Source organism: Pleurodeles waltl, chromosome 4_2, assembly GCF_031143425.1.
Source record: "Pleurodeles waltl isolate 20211129_DDA chromosome 4_2, aPleWal1.hap1.20221129, whole genome shotgun sequence".
In the NCBI taxonomy this organism is placed as follows: Eukaryota; Metazoa; Chordata; class Amphibia; order Caudata; family Salamandridae; genus Pleurodeles; species Pleurodeles waltl.
In genome coordinates this window covers 30,153,371-30,180,205 of record NC_090443.1, presented here as the reverse complement: position 1 = coordinate 30,180,205, position 26,835 = coordinate 30,153,371, and the positions used below count along the sequence as shown (strand labels likewise).

Here is a 26,835-nt window from a genome sequence, read left to right as displayed (position 1 = left end):
AGTATCAAACTTCAGAATAATAATACCACACTGATGCCAGTGCTGGATTTATTACAAAATGCACACAGAGGGCATCTTCGAGGTGCCCCCTGTATTTTACCCAGTCCTTCAGTGCAGGACTGACTGGTCTGTGCCAGCCTGCCACTGAGGGACGAGTTTCTGACCTCCTGGGGTGAGCGCCCTTGGGCTCTCTGAGGCCAGAAACAAAGCCTACACTTCCACACAGAGCAGGCTTTGTTTCTGACCCCAGAGTGTCCAAAGGCTCTCACCCCATGGGGTCAGAAACTTGTCTGTTAGTGGCAGACTGGTCAGCCTTACACTAAAGGGTTGGGTGAAATACTGGCGGGCATCTCTAAGATGCCTTTCTTTGTGCACTGTACAATAAAACCAACACTGGCATCGGTGTGGGTGTATTGTACTGTGATGTTTGATATCAAACTTCCCAGTTTCAATGAAGCCATCATGGAGCTGTGGAGTTTGTAATGACAAACTCCCAAGCCCATGTACTCAATATGGTCACACTGCACTTACAATGTCCAAGAATGGACTTAGACACTATTGGGGCATATTGTTCATGCAGCTATGCCTTTACCTGTGGTATAGAGCACCCTGCCTTAGGGTTATCAGGCCTTCTAGAAGGGCGAATTACCGATGCCACAAGCAGTGGTTTGTTGGCATGGCACCCGGGAAGGGGTGCCATCCCAACTTTACATTTTTTTCCCCTACCAGCACACACAATCTGCATTGGCACTGTGCATCTGCTTGGTGAGGGGTGGCATAATGCATGCTCCAGCTCTTAGGGACCCTCCCTGGCCACAGAGCACTTGGTACCACTGGTACATTTTAAAGGTACTTAGCTGTGTGCCAGGGGTGTGCTAATTGGGTAAACAATGGTACAGATTAGGGAAAAGAACACTGGTGCTGTGGCCTGGTTAGCAAGATCCAAGCACACACACACTCAAGTTAGCATCAATACAAGGTAGAAAGTGTGGGGTGACCATGTCAAAAGGGGCACTTTCCTACTATTTTGTTATAAGAAAATAAAGATTGTAGACAATTTAATTAATTACTTGCTCTTTACACAGGAAATGATGGAGAGTTTATGACTTCACTGGACATTTCCTCAAATGAGAGCTAGGATTACAGGAGAGTGACTTTTCCTTAAGCACTGAAAAGAGTAGCACTTAACTCCTTTGAAATTCATTTTGAAGAAAAAGAAAATTCACACACCAAGGAGTTCCTGAGAGTTGCCTAGCATACTTGAAATTCAAGCCTGCAGTGTGGTCAGACAATAGTGCCTTTTGGTAGTAAGGAGACCTCCAAGGTGGTTGTGCAGAAAGGACTTTATATGGTGGACCAAAATGAGATACACTGTGCAAAGAGTCCAAGCAATCCCCAGAGGTATCACAGAGGCAGAAACGATGTCCCAAATGCTTTCTTTCTGGGTAGTGGGATCCACCACCAATTCAGAAAAACAACACACTTCTATATAAACTTTGATACCAAGACCACTGGAGTCAGGTGAGTACTTTTTGAGTTATGATTTTTTTGAGTTTTTAAAAGTTTACAGTGCATTTTCCAGGGAGTGGCAATGCAATCCTATGAAAGAAAACAGACGGCAAACCAGGTAGAGTACAACGAGTTATGGTATCCATCTCCTGGACGTAAGGTGAGTATGGGGCAAGGTCCAAGGCCACACCAACAAGTCCTCTCAGGGTGTAGAGGTGTGCTATGGCGTCGGGTGTCCTAGTCAAGTCTGTGGGGATCAGTTCGGTTACAAAGCTGCTGCAGGGATAAACTTGAAGGAGAGTCCATGGGAACACACAGGGGGGCTCGAAACTTGAAGTTCTGAGGCACTTGGGGACACTGTCAGTCCACTCCTTCTCAGGTGGCAGTGCGCAGGGGTGTCTTCCAGCATCGGGTCCAGTACTGGAGTTCCTCGCAGTTGCAGCGGGGCCCGGAGGAACACACTGCAGGTGTGGACTGGGGCTCCAGTCCAACCAAGCCAACAAGTGAGCTCAGGTCTCACGAGGTGGAGAGACGTGGGGATACCCTTGGTTCTCTTCTCCTGGGTACGGGGCTGACTGGTACAGAGGTGTCCTAGGGCGTTGGGTCTTTGTCTACTGGTCACTCGCGGTTACAGTTGGGTCTGCAGAAAGTTTGTGGATGCCATCATGAAGTCCACAGTGGGTGAGCGCATGGTGGGCTTCTTTTCGGGAGGGCCTTGGGACAACGCTGACCTCACTGGCCCTCTTCAACATGGGTTTGGGTGCAGTGGTGAAATCTGGTAGTGGGTTTCTGGTGGTTCCGGTCCTCTCAAGTCTTTCTTGGGTGCTTGGGGATGCAGGGAAGCAGCTCCTCTACTCCAAGGGAAATCCTTGTGTGACTGGTGAAGCACAGGTAGCTCTTCCAGTTCCATGGAGGCTGCAGCAGCAGGGTAGGTCATTTGTTCCTCAAGGGTTGGGTGCAGCAGCCAGACACTCAGGGCTGGCGCCAAGTCAGCCGTGCTCCTCGGTTCTCAGGTTCAGCAGGTTTCCTGTACACTCCTTGTGTCCAGCAAAGACCTTAGGGGAGCGTTAAGAGGAGTGCAGTGCAGTAGCCAATGGACTAGTTACCCTAAGGGTTACTACCACTCCTAGAGGACCACTTACTGTGGAGAGCGGGCATCACCCTGTCCAAAGGTGCCAAAATCCACCAGACGCAAGGTGACGGAATTTCCCAAGTAATGTTCACTTCAGACTGGTTATCCTAGGGGTGTTCCCTGTCGAAGAGTGACAGCTCTTCTGCATAGCTAATTTCCCAACTGCTTAAGTGTTTGCCATGTCGTGTTTTCAATTTTGACAGCACGCAGCCTGCAATAGCAGTCTGCATAAGGTTGTTGCTGGGTCCTCCAGAGTGGCACAAGTGGTGCGCTTCATTACCCCTGCCCTAGTTGCCAGGGGTACCACTTAATTGGGATTATAGAGGGACTGAAGGGCCTGGTCACTTGGGGATGAAGTGACCAAGCGTCTTGTTTTGGGGGAAGTGTAGGAAAGGCTCTCTTTGTGGCATCGTTATACCCACTTTTGGCCTGCTGTCAGTGTGCTTGGACTGTTTTCACTGGGATCCTGCTAACTAGGACCTCAGTGATTGTGCTCTCTCCTCTAAATGTTGTCTTGGTAACCTTTACACACCACACAATTGGCATGCTGGTGTACCCCAGTAAGTCCCTAGAATATGTTACGTAGGTACCCAGGGAAGTGGTACATCAGTGTCCCCCATAGGCTACAGCATGTACTATGCCATCCATGGAAGCCCATGCAAACTGCGTCTGCAGGTCTGCCATTTGTATCCTGGTGAAAAGGTGCATGCACCTTTTCAATGCTGGTCACTACACCAGGTTACTGTAAGTCACCCCTATGGTAGACCCTTCCAGCCTTAAGGGCAGGGTGCAGGTCCCTTTGTGTGTGGGCACCCCTACAGGAGCAGAGGTGCCCCTAGGAACTCCAGTTCCAAATCCCTGGACTTCATAAGTGCAGGGAAGCCATTTTGTCTTTGTTCTAGCCACAGATCACTACCTATGGTCCAGCCTCACAATGGTAACTCCGAACTTAGGCATGTTTGGTATCCAATATGTCGGAATCATGCCCCAATACTAATGCCAGTATTGGCGGCATGATTCCATGCAATTAGGGGCCTCCTTAGAGGATCCCCCAGTATTGCTCCTACCAGTCTTCCAGGGTCTGTGAGCAGCCCACGCTGCTGCAGCCCCTCAGACAGGATTCTGCACTCCTGCTGCTTGACCAGCTCAAGCAGGGGAATGCAGAACAACGGATTTCCTGAGGGAAAGGGGTGCAAACTCCTCTCCTTTGGAAATAGGTGTTACAAGGCTGGGGAGGGGTAGCCTCCCTACGCCACAGGCTTGCTTTGAAGGGCACATTTGGTGCCCTACTTCCATAATCCTGCTTGCACCAATCCAGGGACCACAGGTCCCAGCTCTGGTACGAAACTGGACAATGGAAAGGGGAGTGACCATTCCCCTGTCGATCACCACCTCAAGGGTGATGGCCGGAGCTCCTCCAGATGGCCACTTGATTCTGCCATTTTGAAAACAAGATGGGCAGAGGTCTCTGGAAGCATCTGACTGGTCATGTTAGACAGATTAGACCAGTGACCCCTCCGACAGGTGGTCACCTTTCAAAGTGACCAAGCCACTTTTCGGGGGCATTGTCTCCTGCCTCAGCTGGTCACTCGTGCCTGGACTGGACTCTGTCCTCTTCTTTTACAGCTCCTCTTTATCCGGAATCCACCTTTGGGTTCCACCAGCCCGGTCTTGTTCTTGCACTTCCAAATCCAAGTCCCCATGTTAGCCTATGGGACGATCAGGTAACTTACCTATGCTCTCCTGGTCGCTGGGAGTCTTCTAGGTACTCACCTCTTGGGGTCCATACTCTCCCAGCCCTTGGCTAACTACCCCATATTCTCTGGTGGAGGACTCATTCTAACATTGCACTATTTTAGTATAAGTTTTGCCCCCCACCCCCAAAGGACCTGTGATATTTCAACTGTTTTGAAACTATTTCCTACTATTTATCTGTGTATATTACCTCCAGAGAGGGGGGATTGCCTATAGCAATCTAGTTCAGTGTTACTGTAATAAAGTACCTTTATTTTTGCAACACTGTGTGTTCCTTTCAGGTGTGCTAAGTTACTGTGTGACTAGTGTGGTATTGCAAGGGGTTCACACTCCTAGATAAGTCTTGGCTGCTCACCACAGCTACCACTAGAGTGCCCTGGCTTCCTAGACACAGTAACTAATTAATAAGGGTTGCCTGGAACAGCTATAAGGTGCCAACACCATAGGTGTCCACCACACACCAGGCCAGCCTCCTACACTGTACTAAAGTCTTTCAGGCATATCAGAACATTATTCACCAACCTCTGGAATGTGGCAGGTGCATTGTGCAGACCAAAGGGCATCACTATGAAGTGAGAGTGCCCACCAGGTGTGGAAAATGCTGCTTTAGGCTTAGCAGCATCAATTAACTTGATCTGCCACTAGCCTCCTCTAAAGTCAAAAGTGCTGAAATATTTGGCTGAATCCAAAGTATCAATTAGCGCATCTGCCCTGGTGATAGGTTGGGCATCAGTCTGAGTGACTGCATTGAGGCCTCTGTATCCTACACAAAACCTCATTTCTCTCTATCGGCATCGGCCCTGGGAATGAGGTTTTGGGAAAAGTACTACTGGACTAGCAAAAGGGCTATCTGAGGGCTCATTAACCCCTAATTCCAGCATCTTTCGGACTTCTGCCCAATGCAAATTCTAAAATGGTCAGGCTGCCTATAGATTTTCACCTAACCGATAAGACTATCCTCTGTGTCCACTTGTGCACACCAGGTTGTCTGACTGGGTGTCAAAGAGAAAAGGTTCAGAAAACTGACTGAGACCTTGTCTGCAGTCAGCTTGTTGCTGTTCAGAGAAGCGATCTGCAAGACTACCCCATCCGCTGAACCATCCAACAGTTGTGGGAGAGAAGTTCAGGGAGAGGGTCAAACTCTGCTTCCTGCCCATCAGTATCCATGAGCTCATGTCAGCACTGTCATGGGGGTTTCTTGGAGTGCCCAGATCAACCAAATAGGTGACCTCACTTTTCTTCTATACTTATTGTAAGGGGGCCACTCCACTTGACATGGAATGCTCTTGGGGCTTTGGGCTCTAAGACCCACACTTCCCGTCCTGGCTAGTAAACAGTCAGTACAGCCTTTTGGACATGCCACTGCTTCTGAAGCTCTTAGCTGGCCTCAAGATTTCTGAAAGCCGCCTTCATGTACCCTGCACAAGAACGCAGGACTAGCATATAGTCAACTATGTCCTGTTTGGAGTCTTGAGAGATTGCTCTCAACCTTCCTTCCAAGATTAAGAGGACCTCTAATGGGATGTTGAAAAAAGTTCAAATGGGTTGTATCCCACTCCTTTCTGTGGAGCCTCTCTAGGCAAACAAAGGCAAGGTAATAGGACATCCTCAATTTCTCCTCAGTTTGCCCTAGAGTCCCATGATCATACCTTTTAGAGTTTTGTTGAATCTCTCAACTAACCAATTTCCTTGTGGATGATAAGGAGTAGTGAATTTGTAGTTTACACCACATTCCTTCCACATTTCTTTTAAGTATCCAGATAAGTCTGCACCTCTGTGGGATACTACCTCTTTAGGGACACCCTCCCTGGAAATGAGTACAAGGAAATCACCTCTGGGTATCTGGTGGCATGGTCCACCACCACCACAACACATCTGCCCCCAGATGCTGTAGGAGGATCAAGGGGACAAAGAACATCAATCCCTACCCTCAAAAACGGAACCCCAACTCTGGAAGTGGAATTAAGGAGGCCTTTGTAGTGCCACTTGACTTGCCACTGGCTTGGCGGGTGCCACAGGAGCAACAAGCCTGTTTCAAGTCTTACTCTGCCCAAGATGTCCTGCAAGGGGAATGTCATGAGCTAAGGTCATTTGGAACACCCTAAACCTGTGAGGTATGACCAACCTCCTAGAGGCACCAGGTGTGGGGTGTCTAGCCTCAGAGTATAGAAGCCCATTTTCCCAACACACCTTGTGGGGTCCATTGATATCCTCTGCCTCTTCAGCAGAAGCTTGAGGGGCTGAGGCCTTCAAGAGAGGGGCAGGATTTCTGCTCCACACCCAATTCCTCCCTGGAGGGTCCTTCTGACCCAAGAGTTCTGCCCTGTCAGGTCCAAGCTCCTCTGGTGTAGGCTCCTCATAAGGGGCAAGATCATCTGCCTGAGGAGATTGACCCTCACATGATTTTTAGGCACAGGGTAATTTCTGACCCCCCCCCCCCCCCCCCCAACCTCTCTTCTAGGGAGCTGGCTGGTCCATAGTTTCAGGCTCCAGTGCTCCTGATTCTGTTTCTTGGCCTGTGCCCTTGTAGTCACAATTACATTTATTTGCAGGGATGGCCAGTATTGCTGCATGGGCCTGTACCTCCACTTCAGCCTAGGCTGAGGTCTCCAAATCATTGCCCATTAGATATTTTAAATGAATAGAAGACGGCACCACAATCTCCCTCCCCCCCCCCCCCCCCCCCAACACCCCCTGCCCCACACCAGCTAAAGTTAACAACTGCCATGGGATGGTACTTTGTGATGTTATCAGCATTTAGTTACTTGGTAATTGTGACAAAGTAGGATTTGCTCAGTTGACAGCAGTTTTCTATTCACCATGGTGACACTTCCACCTCTGTCCATGTAAGCTTCTGCCTGTATACTATTTTGAAGGGGTACTCCCTGTATTTTATCTTATTAGGAGGCCAGGCAGCTAGAGTGGCAAGGTCAGTGCCACCCTCTGATATCAAGACAGACTCAGTGTTTTTTCTGACTAGACCAGAGTCCACTGCAGTACCCAAGGTGACTGCAGCTACACCTTTGGTTGAAGTACTAGTGCTATTGCGAGGGGCGCTAGGGGGAGTAATAGAAGTACTACTCTTGATGCCTTTAAGACAGTTGCCATCACTCCTCCTATACCCATTTTCCTTACACAAAAAGTACTGAGGTTTCTTATTGGAAGAGGACAACTTTGACCCACCCCCAGGATCATTTTATGGACCTGTAGAGGACTTTTTCTTCTTGTCTTTAGATTGGTCTCCAAACTTCTCATGAGTTTTAGAAGCATTCTTCTTCTTTAGATCACCCCCACTGTGGGATTTCTTACCCACCCTGGTGCAAAGCTTGGGTAGAGGTCAGATCGGAGTCCACCAGGTATTGGTGGATTTTGACAGACATACAGTTGTTTTGGGTATGCTCTCTCATGGTAAGATTGCACAGGCCTTCGTAGGCATGCACATTACTACCATGTAACCAGCGTTCCAGAGCCTTAACTGCACAGTCAAAACCTATCCGGACTTGAAAGGACTCCTTCTGCGTTTCCCTGAACGTAATCCTATACTCCTCAGTTGTGAGCCCAAACCCATCAAACAGAGCATCCTTCAATACTTGATAGTTTTCTAAATCCTCTTGCCTAACTACCAAAAGTTTGTCTCTTCATTTTCCTGTAACGGCTAGACACAAAGTAGCTACCCAGTGCCTCTGATGGATATTCTGGACTTTACAGGCCCTCTCTAAAGCAGTAATTCACTCATGGATATCATCCCCAGAATTGTAAGGAGGGACTATCTTGTGGAGATTCCTAGAATTTAAGGTGTCTTCCCTGACCCTGGACTCTGTTGTTGTCACCATGGGGTTCTAACCCCAAATTCTTTCTTTACCTTTCCATCTTTAGGGCCTCTCTCTCAAGAGCTAGCTGCTGCTTTTTCAACTTGACCTTTGAGTTCTCAAGTCTCAGCAAGCTGAGCACCCTATTTAAGGGCCCCTCTTCTGAGTTAGAATGGATGGACTCGGCAGCAGGGGGAGAAAAAGTGGGCCTACTACTGCAACCCCCTCTCGCACTACCAGCACTGCTCCCAGAAGGTTTAAAGTTCTCTCCAGAATCCTCATGGTTCTGTCCAGAGTAGTTATAGGAAGTACCTGGTACCTCCTTTTCCAGCACTGGTGGCTCACACTCCTCATCTAACTCTCTCTCCCTGTCAGGGTTCTGGATGCCATCTTGGATGAGCGTCTCTAACAATGCAGATTTGGTAGGATTACTACCCACTTAAGTTTCCCAGCTGTACATAGGGTCCTGGGCTACTGGAAATTAAAAGATCCACACTGAGTCTACTGAGTTTGGTCAGCTCCCTCAACTAAATACATGGTGTTAGAGTAGTGTACCTACCTACTCTAAAGTTCCAAATTTTACAATGTTTGGGAAAAGGGCTAAGTTAGACCCTTGACTACGTAAGCAAACAGTTTAGAAGTCCCTGAATTCACAAGTACAGTATGTATCCAACAGTCATAAGTGATTTTGTTAGTGAAAAGTCACTGATGACCAAGTGGTAAAGCAATGCAAGTATTTCATCCCACCGCTGCCACCAATGTAGGAGGCTGGCTTAGTTTATGCTGTACACCTATGGTGTGGCACCTTATACGGGGTCCAGGCAACCCTTAGTGAACCCCAAACCTCTCTAGGAGTAGTTATGGAGGGCAGCTCAGGCTTATCAATGAGTGTAAAGCACTTACAATACCACAGTAGTCAGTAACTGTAAGGAAATGCCTCCTTGGCATGGTTGCCCCCTGACTTTTTGCCTTTGCTGATGCTATGTTTACAATTGAAAGTGTGCTGAGGCCTGCTAACCAGGCCCCAGCACCAGTGTTCTTTCCCTAACCTGTACTTTTGTATCCACAATTGGCAGACCCTGGCATCCAGATAAGTCCCTTGTAACTGGTACTTCTAGTACCAAGGGCCCTGATGCCAAGGAAGGTCTCTAAGGGCTGCAGCATGTCTTATGCCACCCTGGAGACCTCTCACTCAGCACAGACACACTGCTTGCCAGCTTGTGTGTGCTAGTGAGGACAAAACGAGTAAGTCGACATGGCACTCCCCTCAGGGTGCCATGCCAGCCTCTCACTGCCTATGCAGTATAGGTAAGACACCCCTCTAGCAGGCCTTACAGCCCTAAGGCAGGGTGCACTATACCATAGGTGAGGGTACCAGTGCATGAGCATGGTACCCCTACAGTGTCTAAACAAAACCTTAGACATTGTAAGTGCAGGGTAGCCATAAGAGTATATGGTCTGGGAGTTTGTCAAACACGAACTCCACAGCACCATAATGGCTACACTGAAAACTGGGAAGTTTGGTATCAAACTTCTCAGCACAATAAATGCACACTGATGCCAGTGTACATTTTATTGTAAAATACACCACAGAGGGCACCTTAGAGGTGCCCCCTGAAACTTAACCGACTATCTGTGTAGGCTGACTAGTTTTAGCAGCCTGCCACAAACCGAGACATGTTGCTGGCCCCATGGGGAGAGTGCCTTTGTCACTCTGAGGCCAGTAACCAAGCCTGCACTGGGTGGAGATGCTAACACCTCCCCCAGGCAGGAATTGTCACACCTAGCGGTGAGCCTCAAAGGCTCACCTCCTTTGTGCCAACCCAGCAGGACACTCCAGCTAGTGGAGTTGCCCGCCCCCTCCGGCCAGGCCCCACTTTTGGCGGCAAGGCTGGAGAAGATAATGAGAAAAACAAGGAGGAGTCACTGACCAGTCAGGACAGCCCCTAAGGTGTCCTGAGCTGAAGTGACTCTAACTTTTAGAAATCCTCCATCTTGCAGATGGAGGATTCCCCCAATAGGGTTAGGATTGTGACCCCCTCCCCTTGGGAGGAGGCACAAAGAGGGTGTACCCACCCTCAGGGCTAGTAGCCATTGGCTACTAACCCCCCCAGACCTAAACACGCCCTTAAATTTAGTATTTAAGGGCTACCCTGAACCCTAGAAAATTAGATTCCTGCAACTACAAGAAGAAGGACTGCCTAGCTGAAAACCCCTGCAGCGGAAGACCAGAAGACGACAACTGCCTTGGCTCCAGAAACTCACCGGCCTGTCTCCTGCCTTCCAAAGATCCTGCTCCAGCGACGCCTTCCAAAGGGACCAGCGACCTCGACATCCTCTGAGGACTGCCCCTGCTTCGAAAAGACAAGAAACTCCCGAGGACAGCGGACCTGCTCCAAGAAAAGCTGCAACTCTGTTTCCAGCAGCTTTAAAGAACCCTGCAAGCTCCCCGCAAGAAGCGTGAGACTTGCAACACTGCACCCGGCGACCCCGACTCGGCTGGTGGCGATCCAACACCTCAGGAGGGACCCCAGGACTACTCTGATACTGTGAGTACCAAAACCTGTCCCCCCTGAGCCCCCACAGCGCCGCCTGCAGAGGGAATCCCGAGGCTTCCCCTGACCGCGACTCTTTGAACCTAAAGTCCCGACGCCTGGGAGAGACCCTGCACCCGCAGCCCCCAGGACCTGAAGGACCGGACTTTCACTGGAGAAGTGACCCCCAGGAGTCCCTCTCCCTTGCCCAAGTGGAGGTTTCCCCGAGGAATCCCCCCCTTGCCTGCCTGCAGCGCTGAAGAGATCCCGAGATCTCTCATAGACTAACATTGAAAACCCGACGCTTGTTTCTACACTGCACCCGGCCGCCCCCGCGCTGCTGAGGGTGAAATTTCTGTGTGGACTTGTGTCCCCCCCGGTGCCCTACAAAACCCCCCTGGTCTGCCCTCCGAAGACGCGGGTACTTACCTGCAAGCAGACCGGAACCGGGGCACCCCCTTCTCTCCATTCTAGCCTATGTGTTTTGGGCACCACTTTGAACTCTGCACCTGACCGGCCCTGAGCTGCTGGTGTGGTGACTTTGGGGTTGCTCTGAACCCCCAACGGTGGGCTACCTTGGACCAAGAACTGAACCCTGTAAGTGTCCTACTTACCTGGTAAAACTAACAAAAACTTACCTCCCCCAGGAACTGTGAAAATTGCACTAAGTGTCCACTTTTAAAACAGCTATTTGTCAATAACTTGAAAAGTATACATGCAATTTTGATGATTTGAAGTTCCTAAAGTACTTACCTGCAATACCTTTCGAATGAGATATTACATGTAGAATTTGAACCTGTGGTTCTTAAAATAAACTAAGAAAAGATATTTTTCTATATAAAAACCTATTGGCTGGATTTGTCTCTGAGGGTGTGTACCTCATTTATTGTCTTGTGTATGTACAACAAATGCTTAACACTACTCCTTGGATAAGCCTACTGCTCGACCACACTACCACAAAATAGAGCATTAGTATTATCTATTTTTACCACTATTTTACCTCTAAGGGGAACCCTTGGACTCTGTGCATGCTATTCCTTACTTTGAAATAGCACATACAGAGCCAACTTCCTACAGTAACCGTTACACATGAAAGAGCCACAGCAAGTGTTACAAAAATAAAGGACGCTTTATTATAACACTAAAGACTATATTAACGTTGGTATAAATCCACTTGGAGATATCTCCACACAAATAATATACTTAGAAACAAAGAGGAATAGCGTGGAAATACATGGGTCTCTTTGAGGGGACCAAATCATATTCTAAGAAAATGGTAGAAGAATAGAAGTGCTTACCAAAATAAGTACGAGAAATCCCACAGGGGCCCGGGGTGTAGAGTGGATATCAAGCCGGGTGTCCCACAGGCTAATACAGGACTGTCTAAGTTGGATTTTTATGGATTCAGGACCCTTACCAGTGGGCACACAGAAAACCAGCTGGCACACTGAAGGTTGGAGAGTGCCCCCACCTGTGGATATCCAGAAGACCGAGTACCTACACCAGGGAGCCCAGGTGACGTCAGAAACCCTCACTATAGTCAATAGCAGCCTTGGTTGTCCAGCTGCTGTTGCGACCCGTAGACCAGGTTGGTCAAACCCAAGGGTGGATCCTGGATGTGAAGAACAGGAAGAAGGGGACAGTGTCCAGACCACTCGGAGGTGTCTTGGCGGTGCAGGTAGGCAATGCCCACCCTCTTTGAGGTGACGTTCCTGCATGACAGTGAATGAAGACAGCCAGCTGTGGAGTCCAGGGGGGATGCAGGAGATCCTTGGGAGTTATCTACAAGCTATCCTACGTTGGTTGCTGGATTGCAGGACGGCCAGTGGCCAGCAGGACTACCAACAAGCCTTGGCAAACGCAAATAAATGTTGTAAGGAAGATTTTAGGTTTTTGAGGACCAGGAAGGTCCTAGTGACTCGCCCCTTGACGGGGAGTCAGGGCAGGTCTTCAGCAGGAAGAAAAGTGAGTCTGAGAGCCCCCACTAGTGACGCACTGGCAGCAAACCCAAGGTGTCACAGGGAGGCCTCAGAAGCACAGCATAACGAGTCCCACATCGCAGAAGCTGCAGAGTGAAAGCTAAACTTTGAGTTGCAGACGGCTGGAGGCTGGGGTTTCTTGAAGCCTGAAGATCTCTTGGAGGAAGAGCCAACAAGCCTTAGCAAGAGCAACAGTTGTGGTGCACATGGGATCCATTCCAGTGGGTGCAGCAAAGGCCCAACGTCTCCCAAGTTGATCATCAGAAGACAAGGGGGATCCAGAGAGGACCACATAACCACCATCTGTGTAGCAGAGCCTTTCAATGTCCATGGGACAGCAGGATCCACCAGCCGGTCACTGTCCTCTTGAGGTGTCTGCAGACACAGGGCAGTGACTTCTTCACTCCAAGGGAGATTCCTTCTTGCCTCTTGGATGCAAACAGAGTCCTTGTGACTCTGGAGGATGCACAGCCACAGATGTTGCAGAAATCTTGTACGAGCTGGGGAAACAATGTTGCAGTGGGAGCCCTCCCAACTGGATACAGTCTTGTTTCAGTTGCAAAGCAGACCAGCAGCGGTTCCGGAGGCCAGGAGCAGAATGGTCTTGCAGAGAGTTCCTGTTTTAGTCTTGCTTAATGAATCTGAGGACCCACCATCGGGGGAGCCCTTAAGTAACCCTAAAAAGGGGTTGATCACTCTCTGTGGTGACCCACCTACCAGAGGGGGTTAGGGACGTCACCTACCTGGCCTAACTAGTGAAATGCTCCCTGGGACCTCTGACTACCTTGTTTCCAAGATGGTAGAATCAATCGGCCATCTAGCAGAGCTCTCTGCATCTCCCTAGGGGAACGGGACGACTTCACGGTCCTTTGCGTGGTTACACGCCAGAGCAGAAACCAGGGGATCCTGAACTGGTGCAAACCGGATTATGCAAGGAGGGCACCAAATGTGTCTTTCAAAGCAGTCTGGTGGCGCTCAGAGGCCACCTCACCACAGAGACACCCATTTCAAAGGGAAAGGTGGTCACACCTCTCTCTTGCAGGAAAATCCTGTGTTCTGCCTTCCCCTGCTTGAGTTAGGGCTCATCAGCAGGAGGGCACAACAGTGTCTGGGGTCGGCAGCAGCATGGGATGGCAGCCAGACCCCATAAAGCTGTACAGGCAGCAGAACTGGGGGATCCTCTAAGGAATCCCCCAAGTACAAGGGATCAAGCAACCAGTACTGGAACTGGTTTTGTTGCATGATTTGAACATGTTTGATACCAAACATGCCTAGGTTCAGAGAATCCATTATGTAGTTGGACCACTCATGTTGAACAGTGTCCACTACATAGCTTAAGATGGCTTCCACGCACAGACTCCAGTTGTCGTCTTGGGGTCTTTAGGGGGTACCCTGCTCATTCAGGGGGTACCCTCACACTTTGCATGGCCTCCCATGGGTGGCATAATACGTGCTGCAGCCCATGGGATACCTCTGGTGTACCAATGCCCTGGATGCCCAAGTACCATATACTAGGGACTTACATGGGTGCATCAGTATGCCAATTGTCGGGTGTAAAAAGTTTACCAGCAACCAAATTTAGAGGAGAGAGCACAGACACTGGGGTTCTGGTTAGCAGGACCCTAGTGTACTACAGTCTAAACACACTGACACCAGGCAAAAGTGGGGGTAATTATGTCAGAAAGATGCTACATTCCTTCATCTTCTTTGTCCTTTTCTGCTTAGGTCATCAGAATCTGAGTTCTGGGGGTTCATGGGTACCACCTAAATACTCAATTTAGGGGCGTTACACAGTGTGCCAGGTCGCAGCCAATGATTGTCCATCTTTAGGGTGACCACACCCTTTCTATGACACCACTTCCGTTGGGAAGTGAGCAGAACCCTGACCACTGTGGCCTAATTCCTTCCAAACCAAGATGGTGGAATTTAAAAAGTGGTGTCCACTTCAGCTCTACTTTAGGGGTGGGACTGCCATGAAGTGAGCACACCTGCTAATAAGCCAAATTTTCCCACCTGTCTTGCCACCAAAAGTGGGTTCAGGACTTTTTTTTTGGGGGGGGGGGGGGGGGGGGGGGGGGGGGGAGATCGTCATCTCTGTCATTTGGAGAGACCTGGGTCGCACCACAAAAACGGTTAGGCATTTGAAGCTTTCGACCCTGGAATGTCCATCCTGCCTTGGGGAGGTGTCACCACCCCTGCCCAGCGCAGGCTTTTGTCGTTGGACACTGAGGGCACTGTCTCTCACCTTAGGGGGTCAGAAATGTGGCTGAACTGGCCAGGACTAGTAGCTGGTAAGTTTCCAGGGGGGGGTTTTAAGTTGCCCTCTGGGTGCATGCATTTTTGCATCAGTGTGGGTTCACCGATACAAAATGTCTGATGCCAAACATCCCCATCTTCAGTGAAGCCATCATGTAGCTGCAGAACCCTTACTGACCAGTGTCAAGCACATGCATTTATAATGGCTTCCCTGGTCACTAATATGTTTTAGAATCGACAAAGAAATGCCCTCACATGTAATATAATGCACCCTGCCTTAGGGTGTGTGACTTGCATATATTGCATGAAGTGTTAGGGGACATGGCACACAGCCTGTATGCCTTGCTGTCTTTTTCTGCACCAAGACACACAAGCCTGCAATGGCTTCCTCTGAGGGGTCCCTAAGCACGGCATTATGCATTGCTGCAGCCCTTAGGGGTCCTCTTTATTACCCCAGGATCTTAGAGGGTGCTAAAGGTTTTGCCAATTAGGGAAACAACTGTTCAGTTTTGGGGAAAATGACAAGGCACTGGGGACCTGGGTAACAGAAATCCAGTGAACTTTCAGTGGAAATTACATCAGGTACCAGGAAATAAGTAGAAGCTAACCATGTCATAAAGGGGCACTTTCTTACAGGGGTCCTGTGGCCAAATGCTGCAGGTGCCTTCGAGGAGTCCACAGTGGGCAGGTCCAAGATGGGCTAAGTCTCTGGAGGGTTTGTGGACCACATGGGCACAGTTGGACCAATTCAGCTCTGGCTAGGCTGCACAGGTGCAGTAGTGCTTTCCGGTGTCGAGTTTTCAAATCCTCTCAGGTCTCTTGGGGTGTCTGCAAAATGCAGGGAAGCAGCTCTGCTGTTCCACGGGAACTCCTGGGTCTTTGTTAAAGGCAGGAAGGTGTCCCAAGCTTTTAGAGGCACAGCAGCTTACAGGATGAGTCGACTTTGGTGAAAATCGGCGGGAACAGCAGACAGGCCGGCAGGGCTGGGGCCAAGTCAGGTGCTTCTTCCTCAGTCTTTGCGGCTCTTGAGTGTCGTCCTTCACACATCAGAAGAAATCCGATTGTCTGGTGGCAGGGGCTCCCCTAAATACTGAATTTGGGCCGTTTCGGGGAGTGTGGGGTAGTAGCAAATGGGGGACTTACCCCTGGGGTCACTACACCCCCTATATAACCACTTCCTGTGGTAAGTGGTAATAATTCTGTCCCTGAGGTCCTAATTCTGCCAGCACCAAGATGGTAGATTTCTAAAGGTTGTGTCCACATCCAGCAGCTCACTTTAGGAGTGGGACTGACCTGGGGGGTGGACACACCTTTGAGTACTAAATGTCTGGCCTATCCAGGTGCTAAATAGGCCCTGGGGCGGGGTGGTTGGCATCTATACTTTCAGTGAAACCAGATGGGCATACCAAGGGCATTGGGCTTCTTTGCAGCTCCCTACCTTGGAATGCAGATTTGCAGGTCATCCTGATGGGTGGGGTGTAGAAACCCCTCTACCAGAGCAGGTTTTGTTTCTAACCGCCCAAGAGTGAAGGCTCTCGCACTTTGGGGTCAGAATCCGGTCTTGTAGTAGCAAACTGGCTAAAACTAGTCAGTCTGCAACCTGGTAGTTGGTAGGTTTTCAGGGGGCATCTCTGAGGTGCCCTTTGGGTGCATGTATTAATCAATCCATCACTGGCATCAGTGAGGGTTTATAATATGAGACTTTTGATATCAAACATCCTTATTTTCAGTGAAGCCATCATGTAGCTCGGGAACTCGTAGTGACCAGTATCCAGAACATGTACTTAAAATGGTTTCCCTGTTCACTCAGTATGTCTAAAAGTCGACAAAGTCAGCAGGGGCATACCTGCTTGTAGAGATATGTCCTCATATGTCATATTATGCACTCTGTCATAGGGCTTTAAGGCCAACTGGAGGTGTGACTTGCATATATCGGGGGAAAGACATGTCTGTTGGTGGCAGGGTAGCTAACATTAGTCAGCCAGGTCACCAGCAGTTGGTAGAGTTTTTTGGGGACACCTCTAAGGTGCCTTCTGGGTGCAAGTACTAATAAATTCATCACTGAAATCAGTGTAGGTCTATATACGCAGCCTACAATAGCAGTCTGCATGTGCCAGGTGAGGGGTACCTGAGGGTGGCAAAATACGTGCAGCAGGCCATATGGACCCTCTTTGGAACCTGTGCCATAGGTACCAGGGACTTACAGAGGTGCCAAAGGTACTACCAAATGGGGAACAATTGCACAGTTTTAGGGAAAGCAATCTGGCACTTGAGGCCTAAATAGCAGAATCCCAGGGCATTTTCAATCAAAATTGCATAATTTACCAGGCAAAAAGTGGGAGTAAACATGTCAAAAAGGGCCATTTCCCTACACTGAGGAGAAGCAGAGTGATGGTCAAAACAATCCACTGAGAAATTCTATGTGCCAAAATCACTTGCCCTTCCTGTTGTCAGTGAAGCCCAATCAAATAAAATCAATCTGAAAATTGTGGGTCCTGTTGATCTAGAAACGAAAGGCCCCGCAAGTGTCCAGAGAAGTTCCAGTTGGATGAGAAGGCGATAAAGTGTTGGCAGGGGTGCTGGACTGACTCAATTTAGGAAGGAAAGACGCCTTAGTGGACAGAGCTAGCTTAAAAAAATAAAGTCAGTGGCAGAAAGAATGGCAGACCAAGGGTGCTACTTACTAATACAGCAAGGTGTGACAATAGCAATCTGAAACACAGCCAAAGGTCAACTGTGCATGGGCTCGAAGAAAAAACTTATAATGAAAATGAGCACCAGATTAAGGTCCCAACACTGTGGCATGATAAATGATAAGGTAGGGGGGAAACAAACTGGTAAACTCCTTAAAACATGAAAAGAAGTGTGAATATTGAGGGCTGATCTGGCAAATAAATAAAATACAGAAAGGCTGATAGATAAACCTCAGCTGGCCCACAAGCCCTTGATCTCCAAAGCATCAAGATGACCACCACCCCAGGAGAATGAGAAGGAACTGTGGCCACCAGCAATGGTGGAGAGCACAGAAGGACTTCCTGCAAGTGAGGTGTTTGGTCACAATCCACCACCACAGGTCACCTGGACTCTTAAGCCACAAACGTCAACACTAAACTATATTTAAGTGTATAAAAACAGACTATACCACTGAAGGAGCCAAAAGCACATATGGTTAAGTTAAATCCTTCATTATGAACTGCTCATCTTTCCTCTGTTTTCACTTGTCTGGAAGTAACTTTCACAAAGAGCACAGTACCAAACGATTGCGTGAGCATTCTGCCATATTGTTTTTTTAAATGCATTGTATTTTATACATTCATACACACAATACAGTTCCTGGTTATATCACACCACTAGATGTGTTCTACTATTTGTGCTGATTATTCGAACCAAATAAATGTAATAGTGTTGATTTTAATCTACTACTTGGACCAGTTTGAATGGGATACAACCAGAATTATCCCAGAACAACTGCCGCTTTGATAGGACATACATAACTATACATACACACTCCGATTCATTTCTGTTAAAGGGTAGATCAGCTTTACTATACACAACTGTGCACTGAGTATTCTACATCTCCGCAGTAAAACAAAAAAAAGGGACTAAAGGGTGCCCAATTTCAGGTACTTTCTTTCAACAGTCTTTGTATCGTTCCACAGTTGGTCTTACTGGATAGTTAAGTTCATCCACAAATAAGCAACCAACCCTACCATGTTGAATACACATATGGCATTATCTGTAATTCTCACTGGTTCTGCTCGAAGACCGTTGAAAACAAATGTCATGATAAATTTGCAGCATTTAACCCTCATTAACAATATAACTATATTCCTCCTGATACTAAGCCAGCACCAATCTTCAAATACCACTAAGTTCTCTCCTCATCATTTTCTGGAGACCACCATTAAACATCCTTTCCTTACCAACTCCCTTAAACCACGCACACTAATAGGAACATTCCCATTTACTTAATCTAAAACCCAGTCTTCAAACACTCCCTCACGCCCTTCAAAACAACCTAACTTTGTCCAGTGACACCCCACCACTGACATGGATGTCAAACAAAAACCAAACACTATCTGTACAGTGAGAAAGTGCTCACTCAACAAACCACATATTCAGAGTTTAGTCAGACCATGATCTCTGGAATAAAGGTGACTTACCTGGGTAATCCTGACGCAGTTTGGGGAAGTTCATGTTGGAATAAAGCACTGGAGAGATGGTAGAGAGCTCACCAAGATCCTCATCTTTCTCCCATCGCTGAAGACTGAATAGGTTGTAGGAAAGGCCATCCCCCACCCTGACAGCAGGTGAGTTAGGAGTACAGCACAGTCCAGCCCCTTTCAATTCCATTATGTATAGGGCTGGACTGGCTTCTCCTATCCCTGCAGACAGGGAGAGAGAAGTAAGGCAAGAAAGTTTTTGTGAGAAAGATTGTAATAAAAAGGCATATTCTGCAAATTACTACCACATGCAAAAAACAATATACTTCCACCCACGTTTTATACAATTATGATAAAAGCAAACAATCTGATTCAAGAGCAAAGTAAATATAAGATGGGACCTAACAACAATCATAACAGCAGGAGTACATTTACATGTTTTCAACATTCGTTAACCTCTCCGCCCAAGATGTGAGCATTCTCCAGTGCGAGGTTTCCACCCTACTTGACTCCCCAATTCTTTTCAATCCAGTGCAAGCCAACCATCAATTGTCAGTTTTAGTTCTGCCACTCCCTCCTGAAACTGAATGGCTACACTCATCCACCCCAAAATGCCTCTTCTTTAGGAGCTCTGAGTGCTACTTACGTGTTATCTTGGAGCTGAGGCTGGCAGGAGGTAGGATAAGATTCAACAGGAGTTAAAGGGGTAAGGGTTCCCAGAGAACCTGTTTCTGCAAATAAAAAATGGTGCAATATCAAACCAGCTGCTGGGCATTAAGAAATATGTAGAGCACCCAAATACTAAATATGTATTTACAATTTTCCAAGAAAAAACACACCAGAGAACAAAGAGCACATAAAGAAAAAAAACAAATGTCAAGCACATCTTTTCAAAGCCCTTCAACAGTGAACAAGGTTAAAATCAGTACAGAAACTGCAAACATGTCTTTTTTTCATCATAAACAGCAAATGGTAAGATGAGCATAGGTGTCATCAGGGTCACACCTTGGATAGATGGTCGTGGAAGTGGTGCTCCGCATATCTCTCTATTCCCGCACCCATCTTCCAGTCCAGAAGCCACACAGTTTGGAAAATGTTCCCGCTCAGGAGGGCCCAGAACGTCTTTCAGGAGCTGCTGGATGTCTGTATTCTCCATCTTGGGGAGCTCTGTCAAGGATTGAAACATAGGCATAATACATCATTACTCCAATAAGACTACACGAGTCTGTCAAGGAACAAAATAAATACATCTTCAATTGAAGTAATCTACAGAGAGATTACACTGCTCAGAGAACCACCGTTCACTTACAGGTGCCTGCTCAAAGACTAGGTGGAACAGTAACATATCCGTATCCAAGCATAATTTCCGATGTTTATGTTAGCCTCCAAAGATAGATCCCACAAAAATAAATCGAAACAAGGTAGTTCCAGGGAACACAGTTTGGTCATTACATTGGAGTAACAGCATCTCATTCGACAAGAGTACACAAACATCACAGTGTTTTCAATACACCAGCAAAGCCTGTTCCTTACCCTATTACAACTAAGTCCACCTAAAAAGAAATCTGGCAGACGTTCACAACTCACCCACAACAACATAAAGCAACTGGTACATTAACATAAACAACACAAAAAACACACAAACAGTAATATGCTGAGCTAAACCAACAACACAACACCACATCACCCTCACTGTAACTACCCCGCTCAACTCTACAAACTAAGGTAGCAACCACACCACACCAAAATGAGAATACATCAGAAAACGATGTCGCAGAAATATCAGCCAGCCCCAGTAACTACAAGTGAAACAGAATCTGGCAAACTCCAGCTAGAGGAAAGGTTACTTACCATGTAACTTAAGTATTCCCGGTCCATAAGCTTCTCATAGTGACACTGTAAGCAGGAACTGCCAAACGATAATGAGAACCTTAGCAGCAAGACCAGGCCTGCATGCAAGGTCCAGCTCATCATATCACTTACCTTAAGACTCAAGAACCTAATAAGCAAATAGCAAGCAGACTGTCACTATAATCGCAAGACAACACTGCACCAGATGAGCTGAGAAACATGACAGTGTGAACCTACGCACTGTTCCAAATGCATTGTAAACTTCCCTTTCTCAAGTTTGAGAATACATCTTTGACATCCTCAATGTGTGAAAGAAATACATAGGCTCTGAAAACATTGGTCTCCCTTGCAAAAGTAATGCACCAGCAACACACAAGGAGAGAATTGTTACAGTGACTGTTACTTCAAATCCTACAGGTTCATCCTAGCCAAACTCCAGCTCATTAATCACCTCACCAGTCAATCATTCTTTAATTTTGTAGCAGGTCTTAAACCAATTTTGCAAAAACTAGAGCACAGCAAAGGAGTTAAAAATGGAAATCATAGAACTTCCACAGTGGCCATAATTATGAGACCTATACTCAACATCATAAACCTAGTATTTCCATTGGCGCAGTCTACTGGAGCACAAATACCATTTGGTGGTGAGGAAGCCTTCAAAATGTAAGCTACTACATAGGATGGAATAAAGGTCTTGGTTACTAGCTATTGTTAGACACAGTCTAACTCATGATCTGAAGGCTTTCATTTTGAGGTCTCTGCAAATCAGAAACATTAAGGGGCCTGATGGGCCTGTATAGAGGTTTAAGGAAGCTGGGGAAATTCCAATTTCACATGAAAGTACAAAACACTGCTTACAAAAAAAGAGGCCTAAAACAATGCAACATATAAAAAGTTTGACAGGAGGCTAGACTGCAACCTATATCACTGTACTATAAATGGACAAAAGAAGGGATGTTTTTTGCAACTGTTTAAAGTCAATGAAGGACCTGTTTTCAAAAAGACTTTAAATGCAACACATGCACAAAAAATTATAATGTTTCTGAACAGGGAAAACAAGTGGTGTCAAATGGTATCAATGCCATTTGCTATACACGATATTACAACAAGGAGAAACATTCCATATCTGACAACAGGTGCTAAAAGTAGAAAAAAGGGTCTAAAATGCCTGCTTGGAACATTCAGCTGACAACGCCTGAACTAAGACATACAGCCCAAGGAATGAGTCAAGTGATTGAATGATTCTGCATGAGAGAACAAAAAATACCAGTCTCTTACTTTTGTAGTGATATCTATTCTGCTTTTTTGGGTCTGGTGAATTTTCCAGCGATAAGACATTGGGAGAAAGGTTTTTAGCAACAGTTTTTGTTTTGTGAATGTTTATGTGAGAAAAGCATAGTTGCAGATCATACATCCTCAAAGTTGCATTGTAATACCTTGGCTATCGTCCTAGGAAAGAGGAGAAATTAGACAGCCAACAGGAAAAGGAAGGGGTTCACTAGTAGTAGGTTGTTTTAGAAGACCATTATTTCAAGTCTTGTTTGAGTCCATGCAAATGGAGATCAACCGGGTTTTGTTCCTTAAGCACAATAATGAAGGTACGCACTCTGGACCATGCAGTTTATTATCAGTGGGCGCAGAGTTCAGTTTTCTTCCAGTCTAAGCCTTGTGAATGTAGAGTGGGTGGCAGACACTGTATGCCAGTACAAGGCGTAGACCCACAGCCTAACCAGATTCAGTACTGGCAATGTTAATTCAAAACAGCAATGGGTCTACAGCCCTTCCAAACAACTTAAGCAGTTGCACTCATCTCTTTCTGGTGCAATGCTTGTGGATCTTATCTGGGGTGTATTGTACCTGATCTAGGTTCTAAAAGACAACACTTTGTTTATTCCCCGACACCTTGAAAATGCAACAGGTATGACATCTTGCACTGATTTATAAGCTTTTAGTTGGTATTATATCTGATGTTCCCAGCCCAAAGCAGCATTTTATGGACATTTCCTCTAAACCCAGCCCCCTTTACAAATATCTACCTCTCCCACTGACTGCCCAGCCACAGTTGTACGTGAGATTCTATTTCATTAACAGAATCATCAGGTGCTTTTTCCACCAAAAGACCCAGTTCCCTAGTAACCCGACTGGTTCAACTGGTCTGACAAAACAGACGGGTGCACTCCTATCCAAAGACTGTTGAGTAGCAGAACATTGCTCTGCGAACTGAGCTGGATAGCTCAAAGAGGTGCACCGCAGGTGAAAAACAGCTCTGCTGTCAGAGGTGAGGGACGGCTTTGCTTCCTGTACGAAGCAGACATTAAAGCAAGGTGTAGACCTGCCAAACGTTAAGGGAGCTTCGGCTGACTATGGCAAGCAAGAGGTAACTATGCTGACTGCCAGTAGCGGAGTATTTCTCTGCTTTCTATGGCCAGTTAGTGAGGAGTAGGATATCTGGCAAAGGGATACCACTGCTGGAGATTGGCATGCTGCTAATATACCAATCTCTTGACGAGTGAGTCCTGCACCAGTGTATTTTCAGAATCTTGCTCATGAGGACGGAAAGGAAAAGAAAACAGCCTACCAAAGAAAAAGGGAAATTAACACAATGGTGATTAATTAAAATCAATAATAAAAACAATGACAGCCTAACAAATTGATAAAAAGGTTGATTGGTTGAATATTTGATTAGCGTTAAAGTCACAAACAATTACTTGCATTGTAATTGTAATGATAAATTTACATCATACTTACTAACGGAAAGAATAAATTAAACAAAGCCAAGGTGTGAAATTACATATGTGCACACCACTAAATATGCATGTGTGAATTGCGATTTCGGTATAACTGCCTGTCAAGCTCAGACATAGTATAACGGCTCAGATTATAGAACCCTTAAAATCTGGTTTCAAGTCTTTTCAAACAAGGACATGGTTGGTATTTAACAGGTTTGCGTCCAAGTATTGGAGGTAATACTGAAAAACTACAGGTAAACAAAAGAGAGAATGTCCATTGAGAAGAAAGGAATTTTAGAAAGAAAACCCAAATGCTTTAAAAGCAAAACTAAAACTTTGGCTTTGATTGTCTTCTCATAAAATGCTTACAGAAACCGGAATTTGAAGTGTAATGAAAAAGAAGAAATACTTTAGACAGGAATGGGAAATAACCCCATACTCCTAAGTTACAGAAAATGGCCACAACTTGGAAAAATTATTGAAGTCTGAATACTGCATGGAGTCTTGATGAAAGAAATTTAATCTGACTAAATAAATGGAGAATATATACCAATTCATATAGAAAGACTGACCATCTTTTATCAAATAGATTTAAGAAATGTATTAAGATACAAAAAAATGTTTAATAACGCTTCTAAGTTCTGCGTGAACTGAATATGAAATGATTCTCTTGATAAATTATAGATGTAATACTGTGAAATCACAAATAGTCCACAGGTGCCAACTCAACATAACTTTTGAGAATATACTGGATGTTGCTCTCAGGCCAAACAGCATCAGATACATATTTCTCCTGAGAAGATACATCTCCAGTGCCCCCAAATGAGTGTGTGTCAGTATGCATTGTGGTCTATGGCACAAAACTGATCCCTTTTGTGGACAGTTTACAGAGTTGGGCCATAGTAAATATTTAAATCATCTTAAAGGCTTATTTGGCAGTAACCAGTGCAAATCAATCACTTTCTAATCACTCACTTTAGCTTACCTGTAATAATTCAATATTATAAAATGCTTAACTCCTAAAAGGTTTCAAGTATTCTCTCGAGTAAACCCCCCCTAGAAAAAAAACAAAAAAACAACCCCCATAATGCAATAGGCCTATCTGTACTAGGACACCTCTATGTTGCAATCTGTTCTCACTGTGCCAGGAACACCATAAAAATGAATCACTGTTCTGCAGGTCAATTAGAGAAGTGAAAAATAAGTTACCTTCAGTAACGTTCTTTCTCAAGGATACAATAACGAACAGTCTTCATCTACAGAATAACCCCAGGAACCTCAACGGAACCAGAAAATTTACAGAGCATTGCTCCCGCACGCCAGTAGGTGGAACCACATGAATCCATCTTTACTTTGTTCCGCCCCCAGATGAAACGATGAAGTAGCATATAAAAGAACCCCAGAAAGAGTTGATTGTTGATATGATAGTCTTTGGTGCGATTGATGTGAAAGCGTAAAGCTCTCAAAGGGGTTCAGTTGATGGAGACTGCAGGAAGCTGGCTACGTGTATACTATATCAAGATGTCCAGGGGCTTAACAGAGGTTAAAGTAGATAATATTAATGCTCTCTTTTGTGGTAGTGTGGTAGAGCAGTTAGGCTTATCAGAGAATAGTTCAAAGCATTTGTTGTACACACAGTCAATAAACGAGCCACACACTCAATGACTAACTCCAGGCCAATGTATTTATATTGGAAAAATCTATTTTGTTCCTTTATGTCTAGAACCAAAAGGATCTTTTTGCAGGTAAGTAAATTTGGAAGAAAGCAACAAGCATATCTATCAATAACACTTTGTTTAGATTTGGCAAAGCAAACAATTTACAGCCAATTAACACTTTTCACTTGTAAAAGTTGACAGTGCAATTTTCAACACGCCCCAAGGGGTAGAGGGGTGGGCCTATAGATGGAATGAAAGTGCAATTTTGCGTTTAAGTATTCGACTTACACTTCCAGTCTCCGGGGGGGTCAGGATGTCCACTGGTCAGAGTTTAGGATGACCCTAAACTTCCACCACCGGGTGCAAAGGTCAAAGTTGAAGTTAGATTTAAAATGGGATCCTATGGAGACTGGGGCCACTTTTGAAACACATCTGCCATCAGGTAAATACCTGCGCCTTCGGCGGGGTTTAGGTGAGCACTGGGGGCCACAGGTAAGCACCAAACACACACCCTCAGCAGCACTGGGGCAGCTGGGTGCAGAGTGAAAAAACAGTCAGGCCCCAAATTCTTGTCAATCGGTGGGACACCAAGGGTCACAAAGATGCTGGAAGCTGGGTCCAGAGGGTCGGTTCCGGGAAACCGCAGGCTGGACAAGGAGGAGGGCCGCCTGCTGAATGTTGCCGGACTGGTGGTCGTATTTCCCAAAGCCTAGGGGCTGCAGGTGCAGGGGTACCTTTAGGCGTCAGGAATATTCAGTTTTCTCGCAGTCAGTTGGGTCCTTCAGGTTTAGGCCTCATGTGTCATCGTGCTAGCCTGGAAGGTTCAACCCAGGGTGGACACCAGGTCAGAATTGCCTGGGGACCAGCTCTGGACCGGTATGGAGATGCTACACTGAAGGTCTCCAAGCCAGCAAGGACTTGATTCATCACCCTTTGTGAGGTGGCAGGGGCATTCTTTAAACCAAAAGGCATAACCGTGAACTGATAAAGCCCATCAGAAGTAGAAAATACTGTTTTTTCTTTTGCTACAGGTGCCATTCTAATTGGCTAGTAACCTGCAGTTAAGTCCAACGCACTGAGGAACTTGGCTACACCTAATTTGTCTATCAAATAATCTGCTCTTGGTACAGGGTATTCATCTGTCTTGGTAACACAGTTGAGACCCCTGTAGTCCACACAAAACCTAATCTCTTTATTTCCATCCTTGGAATGAGGTTTGATTACTAAGACTACCGGGCTAGCCCAGGGACTGTGAGAAGATTCAATAACATATAAATCTAGCTTATCCAGTATTGGATCTTTCATAAATTCACATGCTTGAATCATCCCCGTCGAAGTGGGAGTCCCACGGTACATAAAATAGCAATAAATATTTTTTATTTTTTTTTGCCATAGGCTATAATGGAGCCAGAGCTTGCTAATATAGCCCATCCATGTCCTTTTGTGAAAGGACCCAAACC

General features: G+C 46.4%; 1 protein-coding gene across 4 annotated transcripts in view; it reads right to left on the bottom strand.

The window, feature by feature from the left end:
* The window catches only part of KMT2D (lysine methyltransferase 2D), a 1,162,185-nt gene that overhangs the window by 532,791 nt on the left and 602,559 nt on the right, over positions 1-26,835 (bottom strand). For all 4 annotated transcript variants that reach the window (XM_069230486.1, XM_069230488.1, XM_069230487.1 and 1 more), the window contains 3 exons: positions 20,143-20,304; positions 19,784-19,868; positions 19,138-19,241 (listed from right to left, as the gene is read on the bottom strand). In XM_069230486.1, coding sequence (XP_069086587.1) covers positions 19,138-19,241; positions 19,784-19,868; positions 20,143-20,304 — 351 coding nt within the window. The remainder of the gene's footprint in view (positions 1-19,137; positions 19,242-19,783; positions 19,869-20,142; positions 20,305-26,835) is intronic.